Below are 26,091 nucleotides of genomic sequence, written 5' to 3'. Positions count from 1 at the left end.
TTGAATGGATGTTTCGGCGGCTGTCGTTCTTCGCGTTCAATGATACAGAATTACTAGCTGCAGACTAGTAATTAATATCAAAGATTTTTCTTATTCTGTCGGTATCGATAGTCTAAGAGTTTAACCACGTGGTATGGTTAAAAGATTCAGCAATGGTCTGCAATCTTTGTACTCCCGTGATTGAAAGAAACATGGTCTGACTGAGTTGGGTTTTATTTGGAATTGCAGAAAAGGGGCTGTCCCAGGATGCCTGACCCTAACTGGGCTCAGGGGCGGTCCTCTGATTAAGTTCAACTCAAAAGGGAATTGGAGTTTCCTTCATTAAACAGTCCAAAATCACATTACACAATTTTACAAACAGTATCATACTCATTCATCTTATACAACAATTAGATGTAAACTTCATATATGAGGCTATTATATAAACAGCATTATGATAATGTGGCCACACTGTCTCCCATGAGCTTTCCCAAGTTGTAACAAACAGACCAGTTTGTAGCTGGATTCTTCACCGATCTTTTATAGCTTCTCCGAAACATGAAATTTGTTCGGGCCTCAAGTTCTGTGAGGTGGAAGACATTCCTTTGTTCTCTATGCATTTTCACTCTGTCTCTTATACTGTGTGGCCATGAGGTAGGGTCTTCTCCTCAGGAATTTACGACCTCTCTCTGACCACAGCAGTCTGGTTGTAGAAGCAGAGAGCGGGGGATGGTGCTCGCCGTACTCAAAGAGGGCAACGTCATGACAGTATCAAGGTCTCGATGTCCTCCCCCTCAATAAAAAGGTACCCTTGGATGCAAAAACAAGAGTAACTTTGTTATTTTCTATCAAGGTCATAGAATCTTGGGGAACTTTACAAATTTAGATAAAGGTATAAGCTGTAGCCAGCTTCGCTTACCGTTAAACCTCTGTCTAGGTCGTCAGTCAAGCTTCTCAATTGCAAGCTGTGAGTAAACTTTAACTTTAACCAGCTCGGTTTACTCTCTGCAACGTTGTCTGGTCAGAGCACCTGAATCATTCAGCTCCGAGAGAAGGGAAGAGCACCGCTCAATCACTCCATTACTGTTACTAGTAAAGTTAATCAAAAATAGCTAGCAATGCTAATGTTAGCTAGCAAAAATTCAGTGGTCCCCTCAATCTTGGTTAGCTGGCTAAATTTTTACTGCATTTAAAGTCAATCTGGCGACATCACAATCATGACAAAATGTTTTCCTTCTAATTTTCCTTCTAAATGTTATCATGTTTCAAAGCCAAATCCACGTTGCAATGAAGTAGGTTAACCTTAGCTTGTTAAGGTAGCTAGCTAACGTCAGCTCTGCTAGCGATGATAGTGTAAGCCAGGAAAACAGTGGTTTTAAAACATCTGGCCGGAATCCTCAAAGAATGTCTCAACAATCATAAACACATCTAGGATGTAAATGGGGATATGCAGCATTGACTAAGGCTATGCCCCAGTGATAAAAAATGGGCCGATTCTTTGGCGCTGTGAAAGAAGCAATTTCCAAAGAATCGCCATTCCTTATGAAATATTACTGGCATTCCATATTTTTCTAAACAGGTTGGAGTACAGGCCTCTTAATACCCATTGTTATTCAAATACATGACATCTCTGGCACATTTAGTGGCATTTTATCCTGCTTTTGTGGAATTATCCATTGGTTGAATTAACAAAAGGCATGATTCTTTCAGTTTCAATGCCTCTGCCTTAGTGGTATTATAATAATATTAACGCTTCCATTCAGAAAATAATTGAGCTTCCAAGACACTTGAGGCAATGCACCATGCATATTAAAATATGAAAGGCTTGTTACTGACACACAGCTGTACATTTCAATTAAACATGGTGAAGCCCCAAAATTGCCCTTGCTAGAAGAATGTGTTTCAGACATAAGGAAGTGGATGGCTGCAAACTTTCTACTTTTAAACTCGGACAAAACAGAGATGCTTGTTCTAGGTCCCAAGAAACAAAGAGATCTTCTGTTGAATCTGACAATTAATCTTAATGGTTGTACAGTCGTCTCAAATAAAACTGTGAAGGACCTCGGCGTTACTCTGGACCCTGATCTCTCTTTTGAAGAACATATCAAGACCATTTCAAGGACAGCTTTTTTCCATCTACGTAACATTGCAAAAATCAGAAACTTTCTGTCCAAAAATGATGCAGAAAAATTAATCCATGCTTTTGTCGCTTCCAGGTTAGACTACTGCAATGCTCTACTTTCCGGCTACCCGGATAAAGCACTAAATAAACTTCAGTTAGTGCTAAATACGGCTGCTAGAATCCTGACTAGAACCAAAAAATTTTATCATATTACTCCAGTGCTAGCCTCTCTACACTGGCTTCCTGTCAAAGCAAGGGCTGATTTCAAGGTTTTACTGCTAACCTACAAAGCATTACATGGGCTTGCTCCTACCTATCTCTCTGATTTGGTCCTGCCGTACATACCTACACGTACGCTACGGTCACAAGACGCAGGCCTCCTAATTGTCCCTAGAATTTTTAAGCAAACAGCTGGAGGCAGGGCTTTCTCCTATAGAGCTCCATTTTTATGGAACGGTCTGCCTACCCATGTCAGAGACGCAAACTCGGTCTCAACCTTTAAGTCTCTACTGAAGACTCATCTCTTCAGTGGGTCATATGATTGAGTGTAGTCTGGCCCAGGAGTGGGAGGGTGAACGGAAAGGCTCTGGAGCAACGAACCGCCCTTGCTGTCTCTGCCTGGCCGGTTCCCCTCTTTCCACTGGGATTCTCTGCCTCTAACCCTATTCAGGGGCTGAGTCACTGGCTTTACTGGGGCTCTCTCATGCCGTTGCACTACTTTTGAGCACTTTTGCCGTCCTCCCTTAAAACCATTAGCTATTCCCAAACACTAACCGCTAGTTAGACCTTTAAACAAGTCCCCAGTGGCAGATTCTTTGGCTCAAGGCATTTTAAAACATCCTTGCCCGAATCAGAGGAAGAATGCATGCTTCATGAGGAGTGAGTGAAAGAATGCTGGTGCTGACTAATAGTACTGTTTGATGATGTATACTAGACACATCCCCTCCCAGGGCCGGCCCTAGCCTTTTGAGGGCCCTAAGAGAGATTTGGTTGGGGACCCCTCCAGCTCATGGTAAAAACATTTTAATGGCTCTACCTCTTGATTATTTTCCCCTCTCCAGAGTAAGAAAAAGTTAATTTGCTGCAATTTGATATTTTTTTTTTTACATGGGACGTACATATAATGTTGTATAACTTACTATTTTAAAGCAAGTTTTCTGCAATTTTACTTTTTTCATAGGGTGGAGAGAAAGTTTAGCAATTGTATAACTCATTTCATATAATTCTACTCCTTTTGCCTTGAGGTGGAGAGAAATGTGCAGTTTTACAGCTAATTTCCTGAAATTCTACACATTTTGCCATGACTTATGCGATGTTAATTTGATATCTTACTGAGCGTGACTAACAAAATCAATGGGGGCCTCCACAGGGTTCATGCCCTTCGTGCCCGCTTGGTAATTCGGCCATGATTACTACAAGTTCAGATAGCTGGCTAGATTAATTTACCAATCTAAAAAAAAATATGTTGACATGGGCTAATTGACAACTGTTGATGCACAACCACATTTTGAAATTGTACCTTGTGTATTCTACTATTCTAATTCTCAACAGTAAGTCGTTTTTTTTCATTTTTTTGTCTCTAATGACCACTTATGTCGCTCATACCTGGGGCCGGCCCTGTCCCCTCCTAATCACATAACCAAGCAACACAAACAAATTATTCCAGGAAATCCTTTAAGAGCAATCAAACAGCTACAATTAGAATGTCTGATAGTCAGCGTGATTTAATTGCAATCGATTTTGGCATATTAATATAATCCTCCCTCTCTTCACCCACTCTCCCCATCTCCAATCCATCTCATTTAAATGTTTCAATTTGTATTCAGGCAATTTCCCAGTTAATGACAGCGCCCAAATCCCCCGTAAGTTACTGTCCATACTGAAATATACAAATCACTGTTTAGAGTATTTTTTTTCTAAATCAATTTCTTATAGAAACGACTAAGTGTGCACATGCTCTGCTCCGCTGGGTCCTTGTTGCAGATGGTCTCATTGCTATGCATTGAAAACCCAGCTTTAGATTTGCATTCGGTCAATTTTCCCTTTAAATCGGACATCTGTCTGTGTTAGAAATTAATCTGCCCATCCCTGTAGACACATCTGGGATTTTAATTAACTGTGTCGAAGCATCAATAAAAAAAGAATGGAAATGCTGGCGATGGGCCTGCTAAAGTTCTGGTTCTTTTTCCCCTCTTTCTCCCACCCTCGCTTTGTCTCGTTCTCTCTTTCTCACACACTCTTTCTCTCCCCCGCTTCTCCGTTTCAAAGTAACTCAAACCTCAATGTTGAGTGAAATTTTTTATGAACATCTTGTGATTTTCATATAATGAATAACTGCTACTTATGTCATTGATAAGGTTGGTCATGGTTATGGTGTCTCAATGCTTTGAAGGATAGAGAACTTTTGACACAGTTCAGTTTATTTTCTTTTTCTTTCTCGTGTCTCACCCTTCCCTATGTTTTTTCCCAGTGACCTTAAAGTAGGTGTCAAAGAAATCCGACTGTTCTGCCCACAGACGGAAAGGAAAAGTGTGTCCTTTCTGCTGGATGTACAGTATAATTACAGGTACTCATTAATCTACACTGGCAATGTAGTTACTTTTAAGGAGCCACTGTGGTGGAAGGGGAGAACCATTTTTAAGTGACAGGGAGGGAGATGGATAAGCCTGCAGGCTTCCAGTTTGTCTTGGGAGGATGGCAGAAGAACCTTGATATACGGGAGCTTTAAATCAGCCTTTTGTCAATGATGATTGAGCTGTGATTGTTCACAATCTAACCGCCCACTCAGAGAACAGAGATCCTGTCTTCCAGGTTTGTCAGCGTGAATCTAGTGATTTCTTTGCTTTCTTCCCTTTGTCTCCGAAAATGTTTATTTTTTTTTATTTTTGGGGAGAATCCACATCATCTCCCCTGTGTCAGATGACAGGACTTTTGGGTTGCATTGCTACTGTATGTCTTCACGTTCTCTGAGTAGACAAACAAACCTACTCTGCACCTTTAAGCTTCTTCGTGTACCATACTTTTTGGATATAATCTCACGTGGCCTCTGAGTTTTCATATAACAGACTATACCAAATGTCAAAACGCACATCCTTGGTGTTGCGTCATACATCAAATAACTGAAATACTGTATCTAGACTACTTGTAATGTCTGTAGATGTGAACATTTAATTGTGTCTAAATAAGGTGTAATATATTTAGTCCTGTGGAAGTGCAGATGGGAGAAAGTGAGGGTACTATTAGTTGTTCATCTCATTCCACATGACATTCAACTCCGCATCCCTGCATTTTTAATGACTTTAGTGGCTCTCTCTCACAGTGCAGTGGATTATTGCCATGTGCCTCTGTCTTTCTCTTTAGGTGACCGAAACAAGGACAGGCCCTCTTGGATGCAGTAACTATGACAACCTGGACTCAGTCAGCTCTGTTCTGGTTCAGAGCCCTGAAAACAAGATTAATCTGCAAGGTCGGCCATCCAGAATTGAACACACCCAGACATTCTGATGGAATTGTCACAGTTTCTATTTTCTGCCAAGCATTAGACGAGGCACCAGAGTGTCAGAAGGAATTTAGCTTCAATCTGTGTTTCAGTCAGTCTGGCATTGGAAACCAAACCACTGGATTCCAAAGTGAATTACAGGGATTGATAGACATGTATGAACAAGCCAGTGGAAATGTATCTATAAAGTGACTAGAAAGTACCTCATTCTGTCCTATATAAACTTACTGTAGAAATGCAATATGCTATAGTTACTACAGTATTTGAGTCTAGTTAATATTACAGTAATTTGTTTTGTAGTTTACCCAGTATTGTAAAATACTGTATAAACAGTACCATATCCTCTCCTCTGCCAGGTCTCCAGACCATCCTACCAGAGTACCTGAGGGCTAGGTTTGTCCAGGCGGCTCTGAACTACATTGGCTGTAATGAGGAGGGTCAGTTTGTGTGCCGGGACAATGACTGTTGGTGCCGCTGCAGCCCAGGCTTCCCCCAGTGTAACTGCCCCGACGTGGACCTGAGGGCCATGGAGGCCAGCCTAATGCACATCAGGGACACCTGGAACATAGCCAACCAGGACTTTGAGGAGTCAGGTAGGGAGCATGAGATTGATGATACACTCAGAGTATAGAAAGAGTTTGTAACATTAAAGATACTTGCACACAGAGCCAAGTACAGTAGGTAGGCCACAGAACAATACACAACACAGAGATGAATGTGACATCTGACAAGATATATGGGTTCATGTCTACCCTGAGTGTTCAAAATAATAGAACCACCTTCCTAATATTGAGTTGCATCCCTTTTGCCCTCAGAACAGCCACAATATATGGGGGCATGGACTTTACAATGTGTCAAAAGCGTTTCACAGGGATGCTGGCCCATGTTGAAGCTAATGCTTCTCACAGTTGTGTCATGTTGCCTGTATGTCCTTTGGGTGGTGGCCCATTCTTGATACACACAGGAAACTGTTGAGCGTGAAAAACCCAGCAACGTTGCAGTTCATTACACACTCAAACTGGTGCGCCAGGCACCTACTACCATACCCATTTTAAAGTCACTTCAATCTTTTGTCGTGCCCATTCACCCTCTGAATATCACAAATACATAATCCAAATCTCAATTGTCCCGGTTTAATAATCCTTCTTTAGCCTGTCTCATCCCCATAATCTACACTGGTTGAAGTGGATTTAACAAGTGACATCAATATGGGATCATAGCTTTCACCTGGTCAGTCTATGTCATTGAAAGATCAGGTGTTCCTAATGTTTTGTACACTCAATATGTACTTTAAGGATTAATTATTCAAATTAAATGTTAGGTCAATATTGATGAGTCTAGAGTGTCTGCTTTGTGTCAGTAAACACATTTCATTAATATGGCCCATATGTGGGACTGAATCCACAACATTGATGTTGACAGCATTATACTGTAAGGGTGGATCACAACAAAGACGCAGAACTTTGCATTGGAGCATTGTGTTAGCGCTTGTTTTCTTAAAACAATACTAAATGGGAGATTACATGCACCTGCGTGCTAATATAAGCTAGCTTGATTGCAATGAAAACCCCACAAGAATAATCCAGTGATTTTAGCTGATTTTACATTGAAACCAGAAATATGTAACCTCGTTGTCTAGGTTTTCAATATCCGCCCCAATGAAATAATGACCTATCAAGAGCATCGGAAAACATAAGGCTGATAAATGGAAAATATTTATAATACTATAGGAGTAGTAGGCCTATACTTCATTCCAATGTTTCATCTGAAATGGCAAATCAATGTGTGTGCCATTGGAAATGTCTTAATTAGACTACATTTTCATTAGATAACTAATCAGGATTGACTTGATTTATTTACACATTTCAAATATGGCGAGTGTAGGGATAATTCCCCCCCGGTCTTGATACCAAATTACTATACTTTTTAAAGACACATTGTAATTAATGGATTCAATAAATTGGAATCGAAACAATTGAGGCTGCACAAACATGAGTTTTCCATTTATACAACATGTAGGGTAAATTACCACCCTAGATTTCCCTTGGTAAATGAGAAAATACGTTATTCCAGTTGTACGGAATGATTATCAAATAGATATATTGCCCTTATTCTAGTCAAAAAGTAGGATTAATTTGTTTTGCGATGATCATACCCACCAGAGGGCGGACATATGTGACCGACTGACTCGATACGGTCTTATGTCTAAAAATTTGAGATTGAGGCCGTGCGCTAAACAGAGTGAGTACAGTAGTGTACAAAACAACCAAAGGTGTTAACATTCTATTGTCGTCCGACATCAAACTTGTCGTTGGTGTTATGAAAAAGTGTAAAAACAAATGACACGCTGCATGACATCATCAGTCTGGTGGTCCAAAATGTATACAGCAATAAACCCATCCGTTTAAAAATGTATTTAGTATATGTGACCGACAGGCTCAAAATCGGTCTTATATAGCAAAAGGTTCAATTGTTTTTTTTTACATTGGATAAAAGTAGAGACTCAGAGCTAAAAAAAATGGTATATCATACACTACATGAGGAACAATGGGTAAGTAATTCTGCTTTGAAAGTTGATAAACTTGTAAACTCCCTTTTGAGAAAATGGCCTTTGAATGTTTTGGTACTACTACCGGAGAACCCTTTGTCTACACCCATTCAGCATCATTCACACACTCTTAAGCTTTAGCCCAACCCATCTCTTTACAGGTTGATCTGAGCGTTCTGTACTAACAGCAGTCAAGCACCCAAGCCAATTTGCTAGCTATTTCCAGACAGAAAGAGGAAACATCTCACTGAACATTATTCGCCCTAGTGGAGCTGGTTAGGCTGTTACGTTATCCAGAGCGTTGGTGACTGCAACTATGCTGTCAGATTGTCCGTTAGTAAAATCAGAGCATTTCTCGGAGCGCACTTGATGCTCTAGTGAATAATTAGGGTTGATCCTAACGTTCTGATCTCACAAAAGCAGTCAAGCACCCAAGCTAACTGGCTAACATTGGCTAGCTTGCTTGCTACTTCTAGACACAAATGAGAACACCCCACTGACTATTTTAGTCGCCCTAGCAGAGCTCATTAGGCTGTTACGTTATCCAGAGCAATGGTGACTAACTGTGCTGCTGGAAACAGTTGTATGAAGTTGTTTTTGTCAACGTTTACAGTCACCGGCCATATTCAACGGGTGTTCGTAAATTAATCAGTTATTCTGTGCTCTGGCACACACACAGACGAGTGCTCTGAAATAGGAGTAGATGGCCAGACTGAATTTATGACCTCACCCGAAATGGTTACTTGCATAGTGAAGTATTTTGTTAAGACATGTAGCTAGCTAGCTAGGTAAACAATGAACCATAATCCCAACTCATGACGTTACCAACCTCGATGAATTTGTGGGTAGCTAATCAACCAGGTTCAATGTTAGCTAGCTAACATTAGGCTATAATTAGCCAAGCAAATGGCTAATACGAATACGAAAAGATACAAATAATACGATCATACATGTAACGTTTGCCTGCAAGAGAGTCAGCCAGCTAACATTAGCTAGCTAACAGTACACCAACTTGAAATGAAACCACTTTGTCAAAATTAGAAACGTGTAATATCTGAAAATGTAGCTAGCTAGACTATCTTACCCATATATATTATTGATGGACGCGTCTCCTGTTGGATGTCATGGTTGCCCTTAGTTTGAAGATGTAATCCAGAGACAGTTTTTTTTCTCAATCTCCTTAGCTATCATACTTGAATTCCACTGATTTCAAAACTCGGTCCTCCAGAAAGTGGAGAGCAACATTTATGCAGTTTTACAATGCAAAACATGTTATTTTTTAAAGCTGCGTTAGACAGGATTAAATAGACATACTGACCAGCTCAAATATACAGAAGTGTGCTATATGGCAGCCCAATCCAAACTCATCTCTCAGAATATCCAGCCCACTCATTATCTCAGCCAATCATGGCTAGTGGGAAGGTTGCTCACTTTTTCTGTGGCTAAACCAACTACGCTCGTAATTTAACAATTGTTTTCGTATTTACAGATGGCATACATGTTTGTTATTAAGGCACATGAAAGTTCACAGGTTCGAGAAGGCATTTCTGGAAAAAAACCGCATTCTGATTTTTAAAAATAGTTCACGTTCAAACGGCTCTCCTGTGAAGTAGTGACGCGCGACATACACCTAGTTTCCTGAAACAGGTCAGTTGGAAGTTTACATACACCTTAGCCAAATACAGTTAAACTCAGTTTTTCACAATTCCTGACATTTAATCAGAGTAAAAATTCCCTGTCTTAGTTCAGTTACGATCACCACTTTATTTTAAGAATGTGAAATGTCAGAATAATAGTAGAAATAGAAAAATATTTATTTCAGCTTTTATTTACTTCATCACATTCCCTAAGGGTCAGAAGTTTACATGCACTCAATTAGTATTTGGTAGCATTGCCTTTAAATTGTTTAACTTGTGTCAAAGGTTTCGGGTAGCCATCCACAAGCTTCCCACAATAAGTTGGGTGAATTTTGGCCCATTCCTCCTGACAGAGCTGGTATAACTGAGTCAGGTTTCTAGGCCTCCATGCTCGCACACACTTTTTCAGTTCTGACCCAAATTTTCTATAGGATTGAGGTCAGGGCTTTGTGATGGCCACTCCAATACCTTGACTTTGCTGTCCTTAAGCCATTTTGCCACAACTTTGGAAGAATGCTTGGGGTCATTGTTCATTTGGAAGACCGATTTGCGACCAAGCTTTAACTTCCTGACTGATGTTGCTTCAATATATCCACATACTTTTCCTCCCTCATGATGCCATCTGTTTTGTGAAGTGCACCAGTCCCTCCTGCAGCAAAGCACCCCCACAAACATGATGCTGCCACCCCTGTGCTTCACAGTTGGGATGGTGTCCTTCAGCTTTTTGTTTCATCAGACCAGAGGACGTTTCTCCAAAAAGTAAGATCTTTGTCCCCTTGTGCAGTTGCAAACCGTAGTCTGGCTGTTTTATGGCGGTTTTGGAATGGTGGCTTCTTCCTTGCTTCCTTTCAGGTTATGTCGATATAGGACTCATTTTACTGTGGCTATAGATACTTTTGTACCGTTTTCCTCCATCTTCACAAAGTCCTTTGCTGTTATTCTGGGGTTGATTTCCACTTTCGCACCAAAGTACGTTCATCTCTAGGAGACAGAACATGTCTCCTTCCTGAGCGGTATGACAGCTGTGTGGTCCCATTGTGTTTATACAGTGCCTTGCGAAAGTATTCGGCCCTCTTGAACTTTGCGACCTTTTGCCACATTTCAGGCTTCAAACATAAAGATATAAAACTGTATTTTTTTGTGAAGAATCAACAACAAGTGGGACACAATCATGAAGTGGAACGACATTTATTGGATATTTTAAACTTTTGTAACAAATCAAAAACTGAAAAATTGGGCGTGCAAAATTATTCAGCCCCTTTACTTTCAGTGCAGCAAACTCTCTCCAGAAGTTCAGTGAGGATCTCTGAATGATCCAATGTTGACCTAAATGACTAATGATGATAAATACAATCCACCTGTGTGTAATCAAGTCTCCGTATAAATGCACCTGCACTGTGATAGTCTCAGAGATCCGTTAAAAGCGCAGAGAGCATCCTGAAGAACAAGGAACACACCAGGCAGGTCCGAGATACTGTTGTGAAGAAGTTTAAAGCCGGATTTGGATACAAAAAGATTTCCCAAGCTTTAAACATCCCTAGGAGCACTCTGCAAGCAATAATATTGAAATGGAAGGAGTATCAGACCACTGCAAATCTACCAAGACCTGGCCGTCCCTCTAAACTTTCAGCTCATACAAGGAGAAGACTGATCAGAGATGCAGGCAAGAGGCCCATGATCACTCTGGATGAACTGCAGAGATCTACAGCTGAGGTGGGAGACTCTGTCCATAGGACAACAATCAGTCGTATATTGCACAAATCTGGCCTTTATGGAAGAGTGGCAAGAAGAAAGCTATTTCTTAAAGATATCCATAAAAAGTGTTGTTTAAAGTTTGCCACAAGCCACCTGGGAGACACACCAAACATGTGGAAGAAGGTGCTCTGGTCAGATGAAAACAAAATTGAACTTTTTGGCAACAATGCAAAATGTTATGTTTGGCGTAAAAGCAACACAGCTCATCACCCTGAACACACCATCCCCACTGTCAAACATGGTGGTGGCAGCATCATGGTTTGGGCCTGCTTTTCTTCAGCAGGGACAGGGAAGATGGTTAAAATTGATGGGAAGATGGATGGAGCCAAATACAGGACCATTCTGGAAGAAAACCTGATGGATTCTGCAAAAGACCTCCATCCAACCTCACTGAGCTCGAGCTGTTTTGCAAGGAGGAATGGGAAAAAAATTCAGTCTCTCTATGTGCAAAACTGATAGAGACATACCCCAAGCGACTTACAGCTGTAATCACAGCAAAAGGTGGCGGTACAAAGTATTAACTTAAGGGGGTTGAATAATTTTGCACGGCCAATTTTTCAGTTTATGATTTGTTAAAAAGGTTTGAAATATCCAATAAATGTCGTTCCACTTCATGATTGTGTCCCACTTGTTGTTGATTCTTCACAAAAAAAATACAGTTTTATATCTTTATGTTTGAAGCCTGAAATGTGGCAAAAGGTTGCAAAGTTCAAGGGGGCTGAATACTTTCGCAAGGCACTGTACTTGCGTACTATTGTTTGTACAGATGAATGTGGTACCTTCAGGGGTTTGGAAATTGCTCCCAAGGATGAACCAGACTACAATGAAGTCTACAATGTTATCTGAGATATTGGCGGATTTCTTTTGATTTTCCCATGATGTCAAGCAAAGAGGCACTGAGTTTGAAGGTAGGCCTTGAAATACATCCACAGATACACCTCCAATTGACTTAAATGATGTAAATTACCCTATCAGAATCTTCTAAAGCCATGACATAATTTTCTGGAATTTTCCAAGCTATTTAAAGGCACAGTCAGCTTTGTGTATGTAAACGTCTGACCCACTGGAATTGTGATATATTGAAATAATCTGTCTGTGAACAATTGTTGGAAAAATAACTTGTCATGCACTAAGTAGATGTCCAAACCGACTTGACAAAACTATAGTTTGTTAATAACTTCTTGATGCTACCCATCCCTTTAGCGGGATAATTGTCATCAACAACCGCTGAATTGCATAGCGCCACATTCAAATAATATTACTACAAATATTTATTTTCATGAAATCACAAGTGCAATATAGGAAAACACAGCTTAGACTTTTGTTAATCCACCTCTCGTGTCAAATTTGGAAAATATGCTTTACAGCGAAAGCAATCCAAGGGTTTGTGTAAGTTTATCGATCACTCGACAAAACATTATGAACACCTAGCATCAAGTAGCTTGGTCACGAAAATAAGAAAAGCAATCAAATTAATTGTTTACCTTTGATGTTCAGATGTTTTCACTCACAAGACTCCCAGGTACACAATAAATGTTCCTTTTGTTCCATAAATATTATTTTTATATCCAAAATACCTCAGTTTATTTGAGGCGTTATGTTCAGAAATCCACATGAAAGAGCGGTCACGACAACGCAGACAAATTCCAAATAGTATCCGTAATGTCCACAGAAACATGTCAAACGTTTTTTATAATCGACCCTCGGGTTGTTTTTAAAATATATAATTGATAATATATCAACCGCAACCTTCTTTTTCAGTAGGAGAGGGAAAGGCAATAGCTGCCCAAACTCTGATGCGCCAAGCAAAACACTGCTGGCACCTGGCAATACAATGACACAATGTTATCTTTCTCGCTCATTTTTCTAAATAAAAGCCTGAAACTATGTCTAAAGACTGTTGACACCTTGAGGAAGCGACAGGAAAAGTAATCTGGTTGATATCCCTTTAAATGGAGCAAAGGCAGGCTATGGAACATGGAGTTTTCAAAATAGAAGCCACTTCCTGGTTTGATTTTCCTCAGGGTTTCGCCTGCAATATCAGTTCTGTTATACTCACAGACAATATTTTGACAGTTTTGGAAACTTTAGAGTGTTTTCTATCCTAATCTGTCGATTACATGCATATTCTAGCATCTAGTCCTGAGAAATAGGCCGTTTACTTTGGGAACGTTATTTTTCCAAACATAAAAATAGTGCCCCCTAGCTTCAAGAGCATTTAACAAGAAATTTTTGGAGTGGTTGAAAGACTTAGGTTGGAGTCATTAAGACTAGTTTGTGTTAACTTCCGACTTCAACTGTATGTCAATCTAGAAATCCGGCAAATAAAAGTAACTATCTAAACAATGTCTTAGTTTGTTTGTAGCTGGTTGGATAGCTAACTAGTGTTATGTTTTCTGGCTAGCCAGCTCAAATAATTACCATATTGTAGCTGACACTGTCTTAACTTGAGGTCATTTTGTAATGCATTATTACACGGAAATAAACTCACAAGATCATTATTTACAAGTGAATGGTGAGATAATTACAGAAAATAGCTTACGGTTGTGAGTGTGACGAAATAAAAGCAGGGTATGTCTCGTTGGCCTAACGTTATATCCTAATTTGACTTTGGTGCAAGTCATGTTCTTCACATTACTGTCTGGTAAACACACACTATTTAAAATAAAATCTATGTTTATTTGTCACATGCACAGGATACAGAAGCTGTAAATGGTTACTTGTATAGTGGATTCTTTTATTTAGACATGTAGCTAGCCAATAAACAACTTTCTGACTAAATAGAGAAACGTATAATATCTGAAAATGTTGCTAGCAAGACTCTTACAGTATACATGGATGAGCACTTCTACGTCTCTGTCACAGATGTCATGCTCCCCCTTAGTTTGAAGATGTAATCCAGATTCAGGAGTTTTATACATCAGCCTTCTGTGTGTTCTCTTTTCAACTCCCTCCGCATATTTGCAATAAAACTTCTGAATTTTCTTAATCTCCTTAGCTATCATACTACGCTTCCACCGATATCAAAACTCAGTGCACTTCCTCTGTGACAACAACACTGTCCATCGCTGTTCCAGAAGACTCCACAATGTCTGGTTCAATGAAAATGTTTTTACTTAAATCAGGGATTTCCTCATCGTCTGACTCATTTTCAGAGTCAGAGAGAGTAAGCATGGCATGATCGTCTTCCAGAAATTGGAGAGCATTATCAACACATTTGCAGTTTTTCGTGATATCCTTAAAAAAATAGTTGTTAGAAAGGATTACCTACACATACTGAGCAGCTCATGTTCTAGACAGAAGCATGCTACATGACAGACCAATCCAAACTCATCTCTTGGCATGTCTAGCCCATCCATTATCTCAGCCAATCATGGCTAGCGGGAAGGTTCTTAACTTTTTCTGTGGTTAACTTCTCTAGGAGGTCCCACCTCAACAACAGCCAGTGAAATTGCAGGGCGCCAAATTAAAAACAACAGAAATCTCATAATTAAAATTCCTCAAACAAGTATTATACACCATTTTAAAGATAAACTTCTCGTTAATCCAGCCACAGTGTCTGATTTCAAAAAGGCTTTACGGCGAAAGCACACCTTGCGATTATGTTAGGTCAGCGCCAAGTCACAGAGAAACAGAGAGACATTTTCCAAAGAAGGAGAGGTGTCACAAAACTCAGAAATAGCGTTAAAATTAATCACTAACCTTTGATCTTCACCGGATGGCACTCACAGGACTCCATTTTAGACAATAAGTGTGTTTTGTTCGATAAAGTTCATCTTTATGTCCAAAAACCTCATTTGAAATTATTCTCTCCCCCTTCATAGTAGAAGCCTGAAACAAGGTTCTAAAGATGGCTGACATCTAGTGGAAGCCTTAAGAAGTGCAATATGACCCCATAGACCCTGTATATTGGATAGGCAATGATTTGAAAAACTACAAACCTCAGATTTCCCACTTCCTGGTTGGATTTTTTTCTCAGGTTTTTGCCTGCCTTATGAGTTCTGTTATACTCACAGACATCATTCAAACAGTTTTAGAAACTTCAGAGTGTTTTCTAACCAAATCTATGCATGTTCTAGCTTTTGGGCCTGAGTAGCAGGTAGTTTACTCTAGTTTACTCTGGGCACCTTATTCATCCTTATTCCAACCAACTAGGCTTGTAATTTAACCATTGTATTGTTATTAAGGCACATGAATGATCACATGTTCCAGAAGGCATTTCACCCCAAAAATGCATTTTGAAAAAATTATATGTTTACGTTCAAATGCCTCTCCTGTGAAGTAGTGACGTGCGACATACGCCTAGTTTCCTGAAATGATTCACATATCTTGAACGAATTTTGCAACAATCAGGACTACAAGTGGACTAGTACAACAACTTTAAAGGAAAATTCCACCCAAAACAATATTTTTGTATTTGTTTCATTCGTCCAATTTCGACATGGTCCTGAAAGGTTTTGCTTGTCAACAATCAAGTTTTCAAGATATGTAACTTTCAAAAAACAGAAACCATCCCCATATGAAGCGTTTTGCATCATGTGCACAATAACTGTTTGTCGGGAGTTTCATGAAAGGGGTTTCCATGGCTGAGCAGTAGGGTCTGTTCCTTTTAGTTCCAGTAAAGGGAAATCTTAACTCTACAGCATGCAATGATATTCTAGATGATTCTGTGCTTCCAACTTTGTCGCAACAGTTTGGGTAAAGCCCTTTCCTGTTTCCTGGACAAAGCTAGGTCCATACATAAATGGTTTGTTAATATCGGTGTGGAAGAACTTGACTGGCCTGACCTTAACCCCATCGAACACCTTTGGGATGAATTGGAATGCCGACTATGAGCCAGGCCTAATCACCCAACATCAGTGCCCTACCTCACTAATGCTCTTGTGGCTAAATGAAAGCAAGTCCCCATAACAATGTTCCAATATCTAGTGGAAGGCTTCCCTGAAGAGTAGAGGCTGCAGCAAAAAGGGGGACCAACTCCATATTAATGCCCATGATTTTGGAATGTAATGTTCAATAAGCAGGCGTCCACATACTTATGGTCATGTAGTGTATTACAAAATGGCTAATCTGAGAACAAATGCCTATTGTAATCAGATAGAAATCCACACCAATGTTAATTGTAAATATCACAGTCACTTGTTAGATTAGGTTGGATTTATTCAATGGCTATTGATAGCTCTGAAGATATTTTGATTAATTCCTGTTATGCCCCTATTCACTCATTAAACCGGATATCCTGAAGCAAGGTAACATTTTCAGTTTCTGTTTGGCCTCCACACACAGAGATGAGCTTGATCTGCTAGGACACTTCATACACAAACCCACGTTTAGTTCAGCCTCTCCCCATTTATCATATGTGTCACATAGTATCACTTCCAGTTTCCCCCACGGTGGCCCAGCAAACCAATTCCCATGTGCCATCTCCCTAAAGTGATCCGTTTGACTATGAGCCAAAATTAACAGAATCATATGAAGTACTAAGCGGAGCAGAACTGTAATGGAGCATTAAACCTCTTCACACCTGTCTGCCTTGCAGAGGAGTTCCAGAACTTTGTACGAAGACTACCGACATTCTACGCCCTCAACACATCTGCCATACAGTACTTCTGGAAAATGGAGCCTGCCGTCCATCAGCGCTACAGACAGCTAGATCTCAGCAGCAGACAGCTTATCGCCAAATCCAGACGGATCGTTGACAAACTCTTCACCCTCAGCAAGAGGTGTCGGACACAGCTGACAGTCATTGTGCTGAGAAAGAGGTGAGAACATGTTATGATAAATGATAAACAGTCCCTGTGAGGAGTGAATGTTCAGTCATAATGTCTGTTCAGATGGACATACAGAAAGTACTGTAAGGAGATCTGAAAAAAATACAATCGATCATTGGGAAAGTATTAATTTTTAGTGCAATCAGTAGAAATGTGACAAATGGAGTTTCAAGGCCCTCGTAAGACATCATAGTAAAATAGGATGTATTGCAAAAGGAAATAGTAAAATGGTGGTGTACTGGGTGTTACATTCCCCAATAAGAAACAAAAAATAGTCACCCAACATAAAAATGGAACAAACAACCAAAAGAAAACAGGTGAGGTTTTAAAAGGGGTTCTGAAAGGGAACCATGGGGGTGCTGGCCAAGCGAAATCGAGAAGCGTCTTAACACCCACCCTGGATGCCCACTAGATTCCCTTAATTAATAGACAAATTAAAGGAAAAGAAAACCCCCACAAACTTACGGTATGGTGTAAAAACAAACATGGAGCAAACCAAACAGGGGAGACACAAGCACTGGGCAAAAAGGGTCCATAATCAGGGGATATCTTTACATGACACATTTTTGATATTCTAAAGAATACAGACCATTTCCAATGCATATTTTTGGATATGCACAGTGTCCTGAGAATTTCAGAATCCAGATGTGCCTTTTAGACATGTATGCTATTGGGATTACTCTGAATATCACACATGGGCATTTCCTATGGCTGGATATGGACTCATTCAATATCCTGAAATATGTGACAACCTATTTTCTCTCATGTTGACAAATACTGACTGTATACATTGCATATCTGTGTTTTCTCAGCACATTCAAGATATGAAACTATATTGATTCGAAATATGCTTCTCTTGGCTGTCCATATGCAAATGTTGATATGCTGAAAATAAAGAGGATTTCAGAGGCATTACTGAGTTTTCACCACATACTCAATAATTTGACAAATATTAAACCCATATTTTTCTTTCATGCACAAATCACTTTTGGATTCCCTCTGGATTTCTGTATATACTGACTGTAGGCCTACATAGTATATTTTCTCAGCACATACAATGCATAGGCTCTTGACTGAGGTCCATATCAGGATCTTGATATACATTTTGATATGCTCAATTAGGACAATTTCTGATGCTTATTTGAGTTTTGAGGATATGCTCAATAATTTGACATATTAAATCCATATAATTATTTCAGACACAAGCTATACTTTTAAAGGCACCTGCAATCCGTAAGCTAAAAAGCAATGTAACTGGTAGCCTAGCAACAACAATCACTTATTTTCAGAGTTCCAACTGTAATTTTTGAATCTGGGTGCCACAAATGAGTGTGTAAATGGTGTATGGTTGACAACTGGAGAAACAGGCTTGAGAAGCTGTTCAGAAAATACTTCAAAGAAGTTAACGCTAAATTGAGTAGCTCATTTTAGTTGTTTTATTTATCTTAGTAACTAGAATCAAGAATGTTGGTTTAGCCGGCAGCCAGTAGGGCTAGCTAGATTCATAGAGGAATAAAAGCTAATTGGGCATCTAGCTAGTAAAGAATTAGAGATAATTGTTTACCCCCTATCAAGCTTCAAGGTGACAGCGAAAGTTTTAAAAGGTTTAGGCATATTTTGTATTACTGGTTAATATAAGCTGTCTAGCTAACTAACCAGCTTAGCTAACTAGCAACTTGGCTAGCTAGTTAGTTAGCTAACTAGCAACTTAGCTAGTTAGTTAGCTAACTAGCAACTTGGCTAGCTAGCTAGCTAGTTAGTTAGCTAGTTAGCTAACTCGCAACTTGGCTAGCTAGCTAGTTAGTTAGCTAACTAGCAACTTGGCTAGCTAGCTAGTTAGTTAGCTAACTAGCAACTAGCTACTTAGTTAGCTAACTAGCAACTTGGCTAGCTAGCTACTTAGTTAGCTAACTAGCAACTTGGCTAGCTAGCTACTTAGTTAGCTAACTAGCAACTTGGCTAGCTAGCTACTTAGTTAGCTAACTATCAACTTGTCTAGCTAGCTAATTAGTTAGCTAACTAGCAACTTGGCTAGCTAGCTAGTTAGTTAGCTAACTCGCAACTTGGCTAGCTAGCTAGTTAGTTAGCTAACTAGCAACTTGGCTAGCTAGCTAGTTAGTTAGCTAACTAGCAACTTAGCTAGCTAGCTACTTAGTTAGCTAACTAGCAACTTGGCTAGCTGGCTACTTAGTTAGCTAACTAGCAACTTGGCTAGCTAGCTACTTAGTTAGCTAACTAGCAACTTGGCTAGCTAGCTACTTAGTTAGCTAACTAGCAACTTGGCTAGCTAGCTACTTAGTTTTCTCATCATGAATGTAGCAGGTAGAGTAGCTAAATTATACAGTACCAGTCAAAAAGTTGACACCTACTCACTCCAGGGTTTTTAGTGAATAGTGAAGACATCAAAACTATGAAATAACACATCTGTTATCATGTAGTAACCAAAAAAGTGTTAAACCCAAATATATTTTATATTTGAGTTTCTTCAAAGTAGCAACCCTTTGCCTTGATGACAGCTTTGCACACTCTTGGCGTTCTCTCAACCAGCTTCATGAGGTGGTCATCTGGAATGCATTTAAATTAACAGGTGGGCCTTGTTAAAAGTTAATTTGTGAAATTTCTTCCCTTAATGCCTTTGAGCCAGTTGTGTTGTGACAAGGTAAGATACCATTATTTTGTAAAAAACCAAGTCCATATTAAGGAAGGAACAGTTCAAATAAGCAAAGAGAAATGACAATCCATCATTACTTTACGATATGAAACATACGGAACATTTCAAGAACTTTGAAAGGTTCTACACCTGCATTGCTTACTGTTTGGGGTTTTAGGCTGGGATTCTGTACAGCACTTTGTGACATCAGCGGATGTTAGAAGGACTTTATAAATACATTTGATTTATTCTGACAATGCAGTCACAAAAACCATCAAACATTATGATGAAACTATCTCTCATGAGGACCACCACAGGAAAGGAAGACGCAGAGTTACCTCTGCTGCAGAGGATAAATTCATTAGCATTAACTGCACCTCAGATTGCAGCCCAAACGAATGCTTCACAGAGTTCAAGTAACAGACACATCTCAACATCAACTGTTCAGAGGAGACTGCGTGAATCAGGCATTCATGGTCGATTGCTGCAAAGAAACCACTACTAAAGGACACAAAAAATAATAATGGACTTGCTAGGGCCAACAAACACAAGCAATATACATTAGATCCACAGATGATACAATCTCTATTGCACTCCACACTGCCCTTTCCCACCTGGACAAAAGGAACACCTATGTGAGAATGCTATTCATTGACTACAGCTCAGCGTTCAACACCATAGTGCCCTCAAAGCTCATCAATAAGCTAAGGACCCTTGGACTAAACACCTCCCTCCGCAACTGGATCCTGGACTTCCTGACGGGCCGCCCCCAGGTGGTAAGGGTAGGTAACAACACATCCGCCACGCTGATCCTCAACACAGTGGCCCCTCAGTGGTACGTGCTCAGTCCCCTCCTGTACTCCCTGTTCACTCTTGACTGCACGGCCAGGCACGACTCCCAACACCATTAAGTTTGCTGATGACACAACAGTGTCACAACAGCCTGATCACCGACAACAACGAGACAGCCTATAGGGAGGAGGTCAGAGAACTGGCCATGTGGTGCCAGGATAACATCTTCTCCCTCAACGTGATCAAGACAAAGTAGATTGTAGACTACAGGAAAAAAAGAGGACCAAGCACACCCCCATTCTCATCGACGGAGCAGGTTGAGAGCTTCAAGTTTCTTGGTGTCCATATCACCAACAAACTAACATGGTCCAAGCACACAAGACAGTTGTGAAGAGGGCACGACAAAACCTATTGCCCCTCAGGAGACTGAAGAGCTTTGGCATGGGTCCTCAGATCCTCAAATGTTTCTCCAGCTGCACCATTGAGAGCATCCTGACTGGTTGCATCACTGCCTGGTATGGCAACTGCTCGGCCTCCGACCACAAGGCACTACAGAGGGTAATGCGAAAGGCCCAGTACATCACTGGGGCCAAGCTTCCTGCCATCCAGGACCTCTATACCAGGCAGGGTGTCAGAGGAAGGCCCTAAAAGTTGTCAAAGACTCCAGCCACCCTGTTCTCTCTGCTACCGCATGGCAAGCAGTACCGGAACACCAAATCTAGCTCCAAGAGGCTTCTAAACAGCTTCTACCTCCAAGCCATAAGACTCCTGAACATCTAATCAAATGGCTCCCCAGGCTATTTGCATTACCCCCCCTCTCTTTTACACCACTGCTACTCTGTTACCATCTATGCATAGTCACTCTACCTACATGTACATATTACCTCAACTAGCCAGTGTCCCCGCACATTACCCCTTTTATATAGTCTCGCTATTGTTATTTTAATGCTGCTCTTTAAATACTTGTTACTTGTATTTCTTATTCTTAGCTGGGGGGTTTTAAACTGCATGATTGGTTAGGGGCTCGTAAGTAAGCATTTTACTGTAAGGTCTACAGCAGTTGTATTCGGGGCATGTGACTAATACAATTTGATTTGATTTAAACTTCAAAATTCAAAAAGGCACTCGCACATCTGAGCAATCATTTTTGCAGGTGCATGGCAACAGATGAACAAGATGAAGGAAAAAGGAAACCGCGCACTGCTCTTGATACTATCACGAGCAGTGTGCAGTTTCCTTTTTCCTTTGATTTGAATTAGACTGAAATATGTCCTTTGGTCTGAGTCCAAATGTGAGATTTTTGGTTCCAACCGCCATGTCTTTGTGAAACGCAGAGCAGGTGAACGGATTATCTCTGTATGTGTGGTTCCCACCGTGATGCATGGATCATGAGGTGCGATAATGTGGTGGTGCTTTGCTTGTGACACTGTTGGTGATATATTTAGAATTCAAGTTAAGGTTAACCAGAATGGCTACCACAGCATTCTGCAGCGATACGCCACCCCATCAGGTTTGCACTTAGTGGGACTATAATTTGTTTTCCAACAGGACAATGACCCTCCACACCCCCAGGCTGTGTAAGGGCTATTTGACCAAGAAGGAGAGTAATGGAGTGCCGCATCAGATGGCCTGGCCTCAACCCAATTGAGATGGTTTGGGATGACTTGGACTGCGGAGTGAAGGAAAAGCAGCCAACAAGTGCCCAGCATGTGAGAACTCCTTCAAGACTGTTGGAAAAGCATTCCAGGTGAAGCTGGTTGAGAGAATAACAAGAGTGTGAAAGGTGTCAAGGCAAAAATACTTTTGGTTACATATGTGTTATTTCATAGTTTTGATGTCTTCACTATTATTCTAAAATGTAGAAAATAGTAAAGTAAAGAAAAATCCTTGAATGAGTATTTGTCCAAATCTTTGAAGTCTTTGCAAGCAAAATTATATTTCTTCCTGATCTGAAAATGGAAAACTATTCTTCTGTTGCTGATTCCTCATTGTTCACGTTCAACATTTCAAAAGGATCAGTGTCAAATTAGATAGAGCACAGTAGTTGTAAAATAATATCTTCAACTTGTAAAAAAGCACAGATTGTACAGTATAAGCTACATTGTCTGTGTGTGTGTGTGTGTGTTTGTGTGAGAGAGGGAGAGAGTGAGTTAGTGTCTTAGAATCCCTGTAGCTGGTTCCTCCTCTCTGATTTCACATTTCCCCAGCACTCAGTGAGGTGGCTGACAGATACATATTCACACACAACGACCTGGGTTCAAATACTATTTCAGGTATTTCAATTACTTTTCAATACATTTGAAAACAAGTTTTAAGTTTTAAGAGCTTAATTTGAAAGAAAATAAGTTGAATATTGGAATGTTTTTCAAAATACAATGTGTAAAGTATTGGCATGTGTTTACAATTACTTCAAATACATATCGTTGGAAATATTTTAAAGACAGTCTTTTCAAATAAATATTTGGTATACACTACTGTTCAAAAGTTTGGGGTCACTTAGAAATGTCCTTGTTTTTGAAAGAAGAGCTCATTTTTGGTCCATTAATAATAACATCAAATTGATGAGAAGTACAGTGTAGACATTGTTAATGTTGTAAATGACTATTGGAGCTAGAAACGTCTGATTTGTAATAGAATATCTACATAGGCGTACAGAGGCCCATTTTCAGCAACCATCACTCCTGTGTTACAATGGCACGTTGTGTTATCTAATCCAAGTTTATCATTTTAAAATGCTAATTGATCATTAAAAAAACTTTTACAATTATGTTAGCACAGCTGAAAACTGTTGTCCTGATTTTAAAGAAGCAATAAAACTGGCATTTAGACTAGTTGAGTATCTGGAGCATCAGCATTTGTGGGTTTAATTACAGGCTCAAAACAAATAACTTTCTTCTGAAACTTGTCAGTCAACTCTTGTTCTGAGAAATGAAGGCTATTCCATGCGAGAAATTGCCAAGAAACTGAAGATCTCATACAACGCTGTGTACTACTCCCTTCACAGAACAGCGCAAAACTGTCTCTAACCAGAATAGAAAGAGTGGGAGGCCCCAGTACACACAACTGATCAAGAAAACAAGTATATTAGAGTGTCTAGCTTCATTATTAAAGAGTATCCGCAAAACACCAGTCTCAACGTCAACAGTGAAGAGGCAACTCCGGGATACCGGCCTTCTAAGCAGAGTTCCTCTGCGTCTGTGTTCTTTTGCCCATCTTAATCTTTTCTTTTTATTGGCCAGTCTGAGATGGCTTTTCCTTTGCAACTCTGCCTAGAAGGCCAGCATCCCGGAGTCGCCTCTTCACTGTTGACGTAAGAAAGAGATTATGGTGGGGGGAAGCGGTGACTGGCTTTCAAAAGTTGGTTCTGTACAACGTGACCGGTCCGGAGTAGGCTACTAAGTGACTGAGAGTGAAGAGCAGAATAATCCTAACATTGATTTAAGAACAGTCCCCTTGGTCTTGATAAGCAGCATGAAACTGTGCTGAAATACGCGGGTAGGCTATTGCTTCAAATCCTATTATAACAATTGAATGACTTTGGGTGTTCCAGTAAGCAACAATTTGTTGCTTTCATTTGTTGCTTTCACTCCAGCACAGAGAAGAGAAAGGAGCCTTAAATAATTAATTAATAAAGCGGTTGAATTCACAAAAGCATTTGACAGTTTTTAATGTTGGCCATCAACCAAAAACACAGCATCTACCATGGTAAAAAAAAAACTATTTAAAAATGTATGTGTTTATTAGGCTACTGTGCAGTCTGACAAGTACACATAGCCTACAGTACATACTGTAGTAAACATGGGAAAGTGCCTAATTCTTTACCTAAGGGAGAGCAGGCCAGACTTTCTCATTGACCTCAATAACTCATTAACTCGGTCTTTAATGCTTTTTCGGGTTGCATCAGTCATGGACAGAAACTTCTGAGACACAGTATTAATGATGAACACCCGAAGGTTCACTGGTAAGCCACAGTTGCTTCTGGATCCATCCTAGTTGGTATTCTATGTCCTCTCGTATCTCTCTTTGGTTACACATCCTTGGAATAGCGGAACAGCATAAATGTCTAGACAGCCTTTGCTGTGCCTGATGAGCAGTTCATTAAGTTCTGTTGTCAGAAGAGCAATGGAAATGTTAGGGTGAACTGACTAGTCTCAACACTAGTGCGACTTATGTCGCCTACGGTAGACCTACATTATATCTAAAATTATTTTTTAATCTCTACATGTACAGTGGGGCAAAAAAGTATTTAGTCAGCCACCAATTGTGCAAGTTCTCCCACTTCAAAAGATGAGAGAGGCCTGTAATTTTCATCATAGGTACACTTCAACTATGACAGACAAAATGAGAAAAAGAAATCCAGGAAATCACATTGTAGGATTTTTTACGAATTTATTTGAAATTATTGTGGAAAATAAGTATTTGGTCAATAACCAAAGTTTATCTCAATACTTTGTTATATACCCTTTGTTGGCAATGACAGAGGTCAAACATTTTCTGTAAGTCTTCACAAGGTTTTCACACACTGTTGCTGGTATTTTGGCCCATTCCTCCATGCAGATCTCCTCTAGAGCAGTGATGTTTTGGGGCTGTTGCTGGGCAACACGGACTTTCAACTCCCTCCAAAGATTTTCTATGGTGTTGAGATCTGTAGACTGGCTAGGCCACTCCAGGATCTTGAAATGCTTCTTACGAAGCCACTCCTTCGTTGCCCGGGCGGTGTGTTTGGGATCATTGTCATGCTGAAAGACCCAGCCACGTTTCATCTTCAATACCCTTGCTGATGGAAGGATGTTTTCACTCAAAATCTCACGATACATGGCCCCATTCATTCTTTCCTTTACAAAGGGATCAGTCGTCCTGGTCCCTTTGCAGAAAAACAGCCCTTAAAGCATGATGTTTCCACCCCCATGCTTCACAGTAGGTTTGGTGTTCTTTGGATGCAACTCAGCATTCTTTGTCCTCCAAACACGACGAGTTGAGTTTTTACCAAAAAGTTCTATTTTGGTTTCATCTGACAATATGACATTCTCCCAATCTTCTTCTGGATCATCCAAATGCTCTCTAGCAAACTTCAGATGGGCCTGGACATGTACTGGCTTAAGCAGGGGGACACGTCTGGCACTGCAGGATTTGAGTCCCTGGCGGCGTAGTGTGTTACTGATGGTAGGCTTTGTTACTTTGGTCCCAGCTCTCTGCAGGTCATTCACTAGGTCCCCCCATGTGGTTCTGGGATTTTTGCTCACCGTTCTTGTGATCATTTTGACCCCACGGGGTGAGATCTTGCGTGGAGCCCCAGATCGAGGGAGATTATCAGTGGTCTTGTATGTCTTCCATTTCC

General features: G+C 40.2%; 1 protein-coding gene across 1 annotated transcript in view; it reads left to right on the top strand.

Moving 5' to 3' along the window:
- LOC139407666 (BMP/retinoic acid-inducible neural-specific protein 3-like) overlaps nucleotides 1-26,091 on the top strand; it is a 108,064-nt gene that overhangs the window by 56,576 nt on the left and 25,397 nt on the right. The window contains exons 5-7 of the mRNA XM_071151510.1: nucleotides 5,462-5,567; nucleotides 5,957-6,193; nucleotides 17,080-17,302. Coding sequence (XP_071007611.1) covers nucleotides 5,462-5,567; nucleotides 5,957-6,193; nucleotides 17,080-17,302 — 566 coding nt within the window. The remainder of the gene's footprint in view (nucleotides 1-5,461; nucleotides 5,568-5,956; nucleotides 6,194-17,079; nucleotides 17,303-26,091) is intronic.

Source organism: Oncorhynchus clarkii, chromosome 4 (assembly GCF_045791955.1).
Source record: "Oncorhynchus clarkii lewisi isolate Uvic-CL-2024 chromosome 4, UVic_Ocla_1.0, whole genome shotgun sequence".
NCBI lineage: Eukaryota > Metazoa > Chordata > Actinopteri > Salmoniformes > Salmonidae > Oncorhynchus > Oncorhynchus clarkii.
The sequence above is the reverse complement of the archived record's forward strand: the minus strand, read 5'-3'. Positions and strand labels throughout refer to the sequence as shown.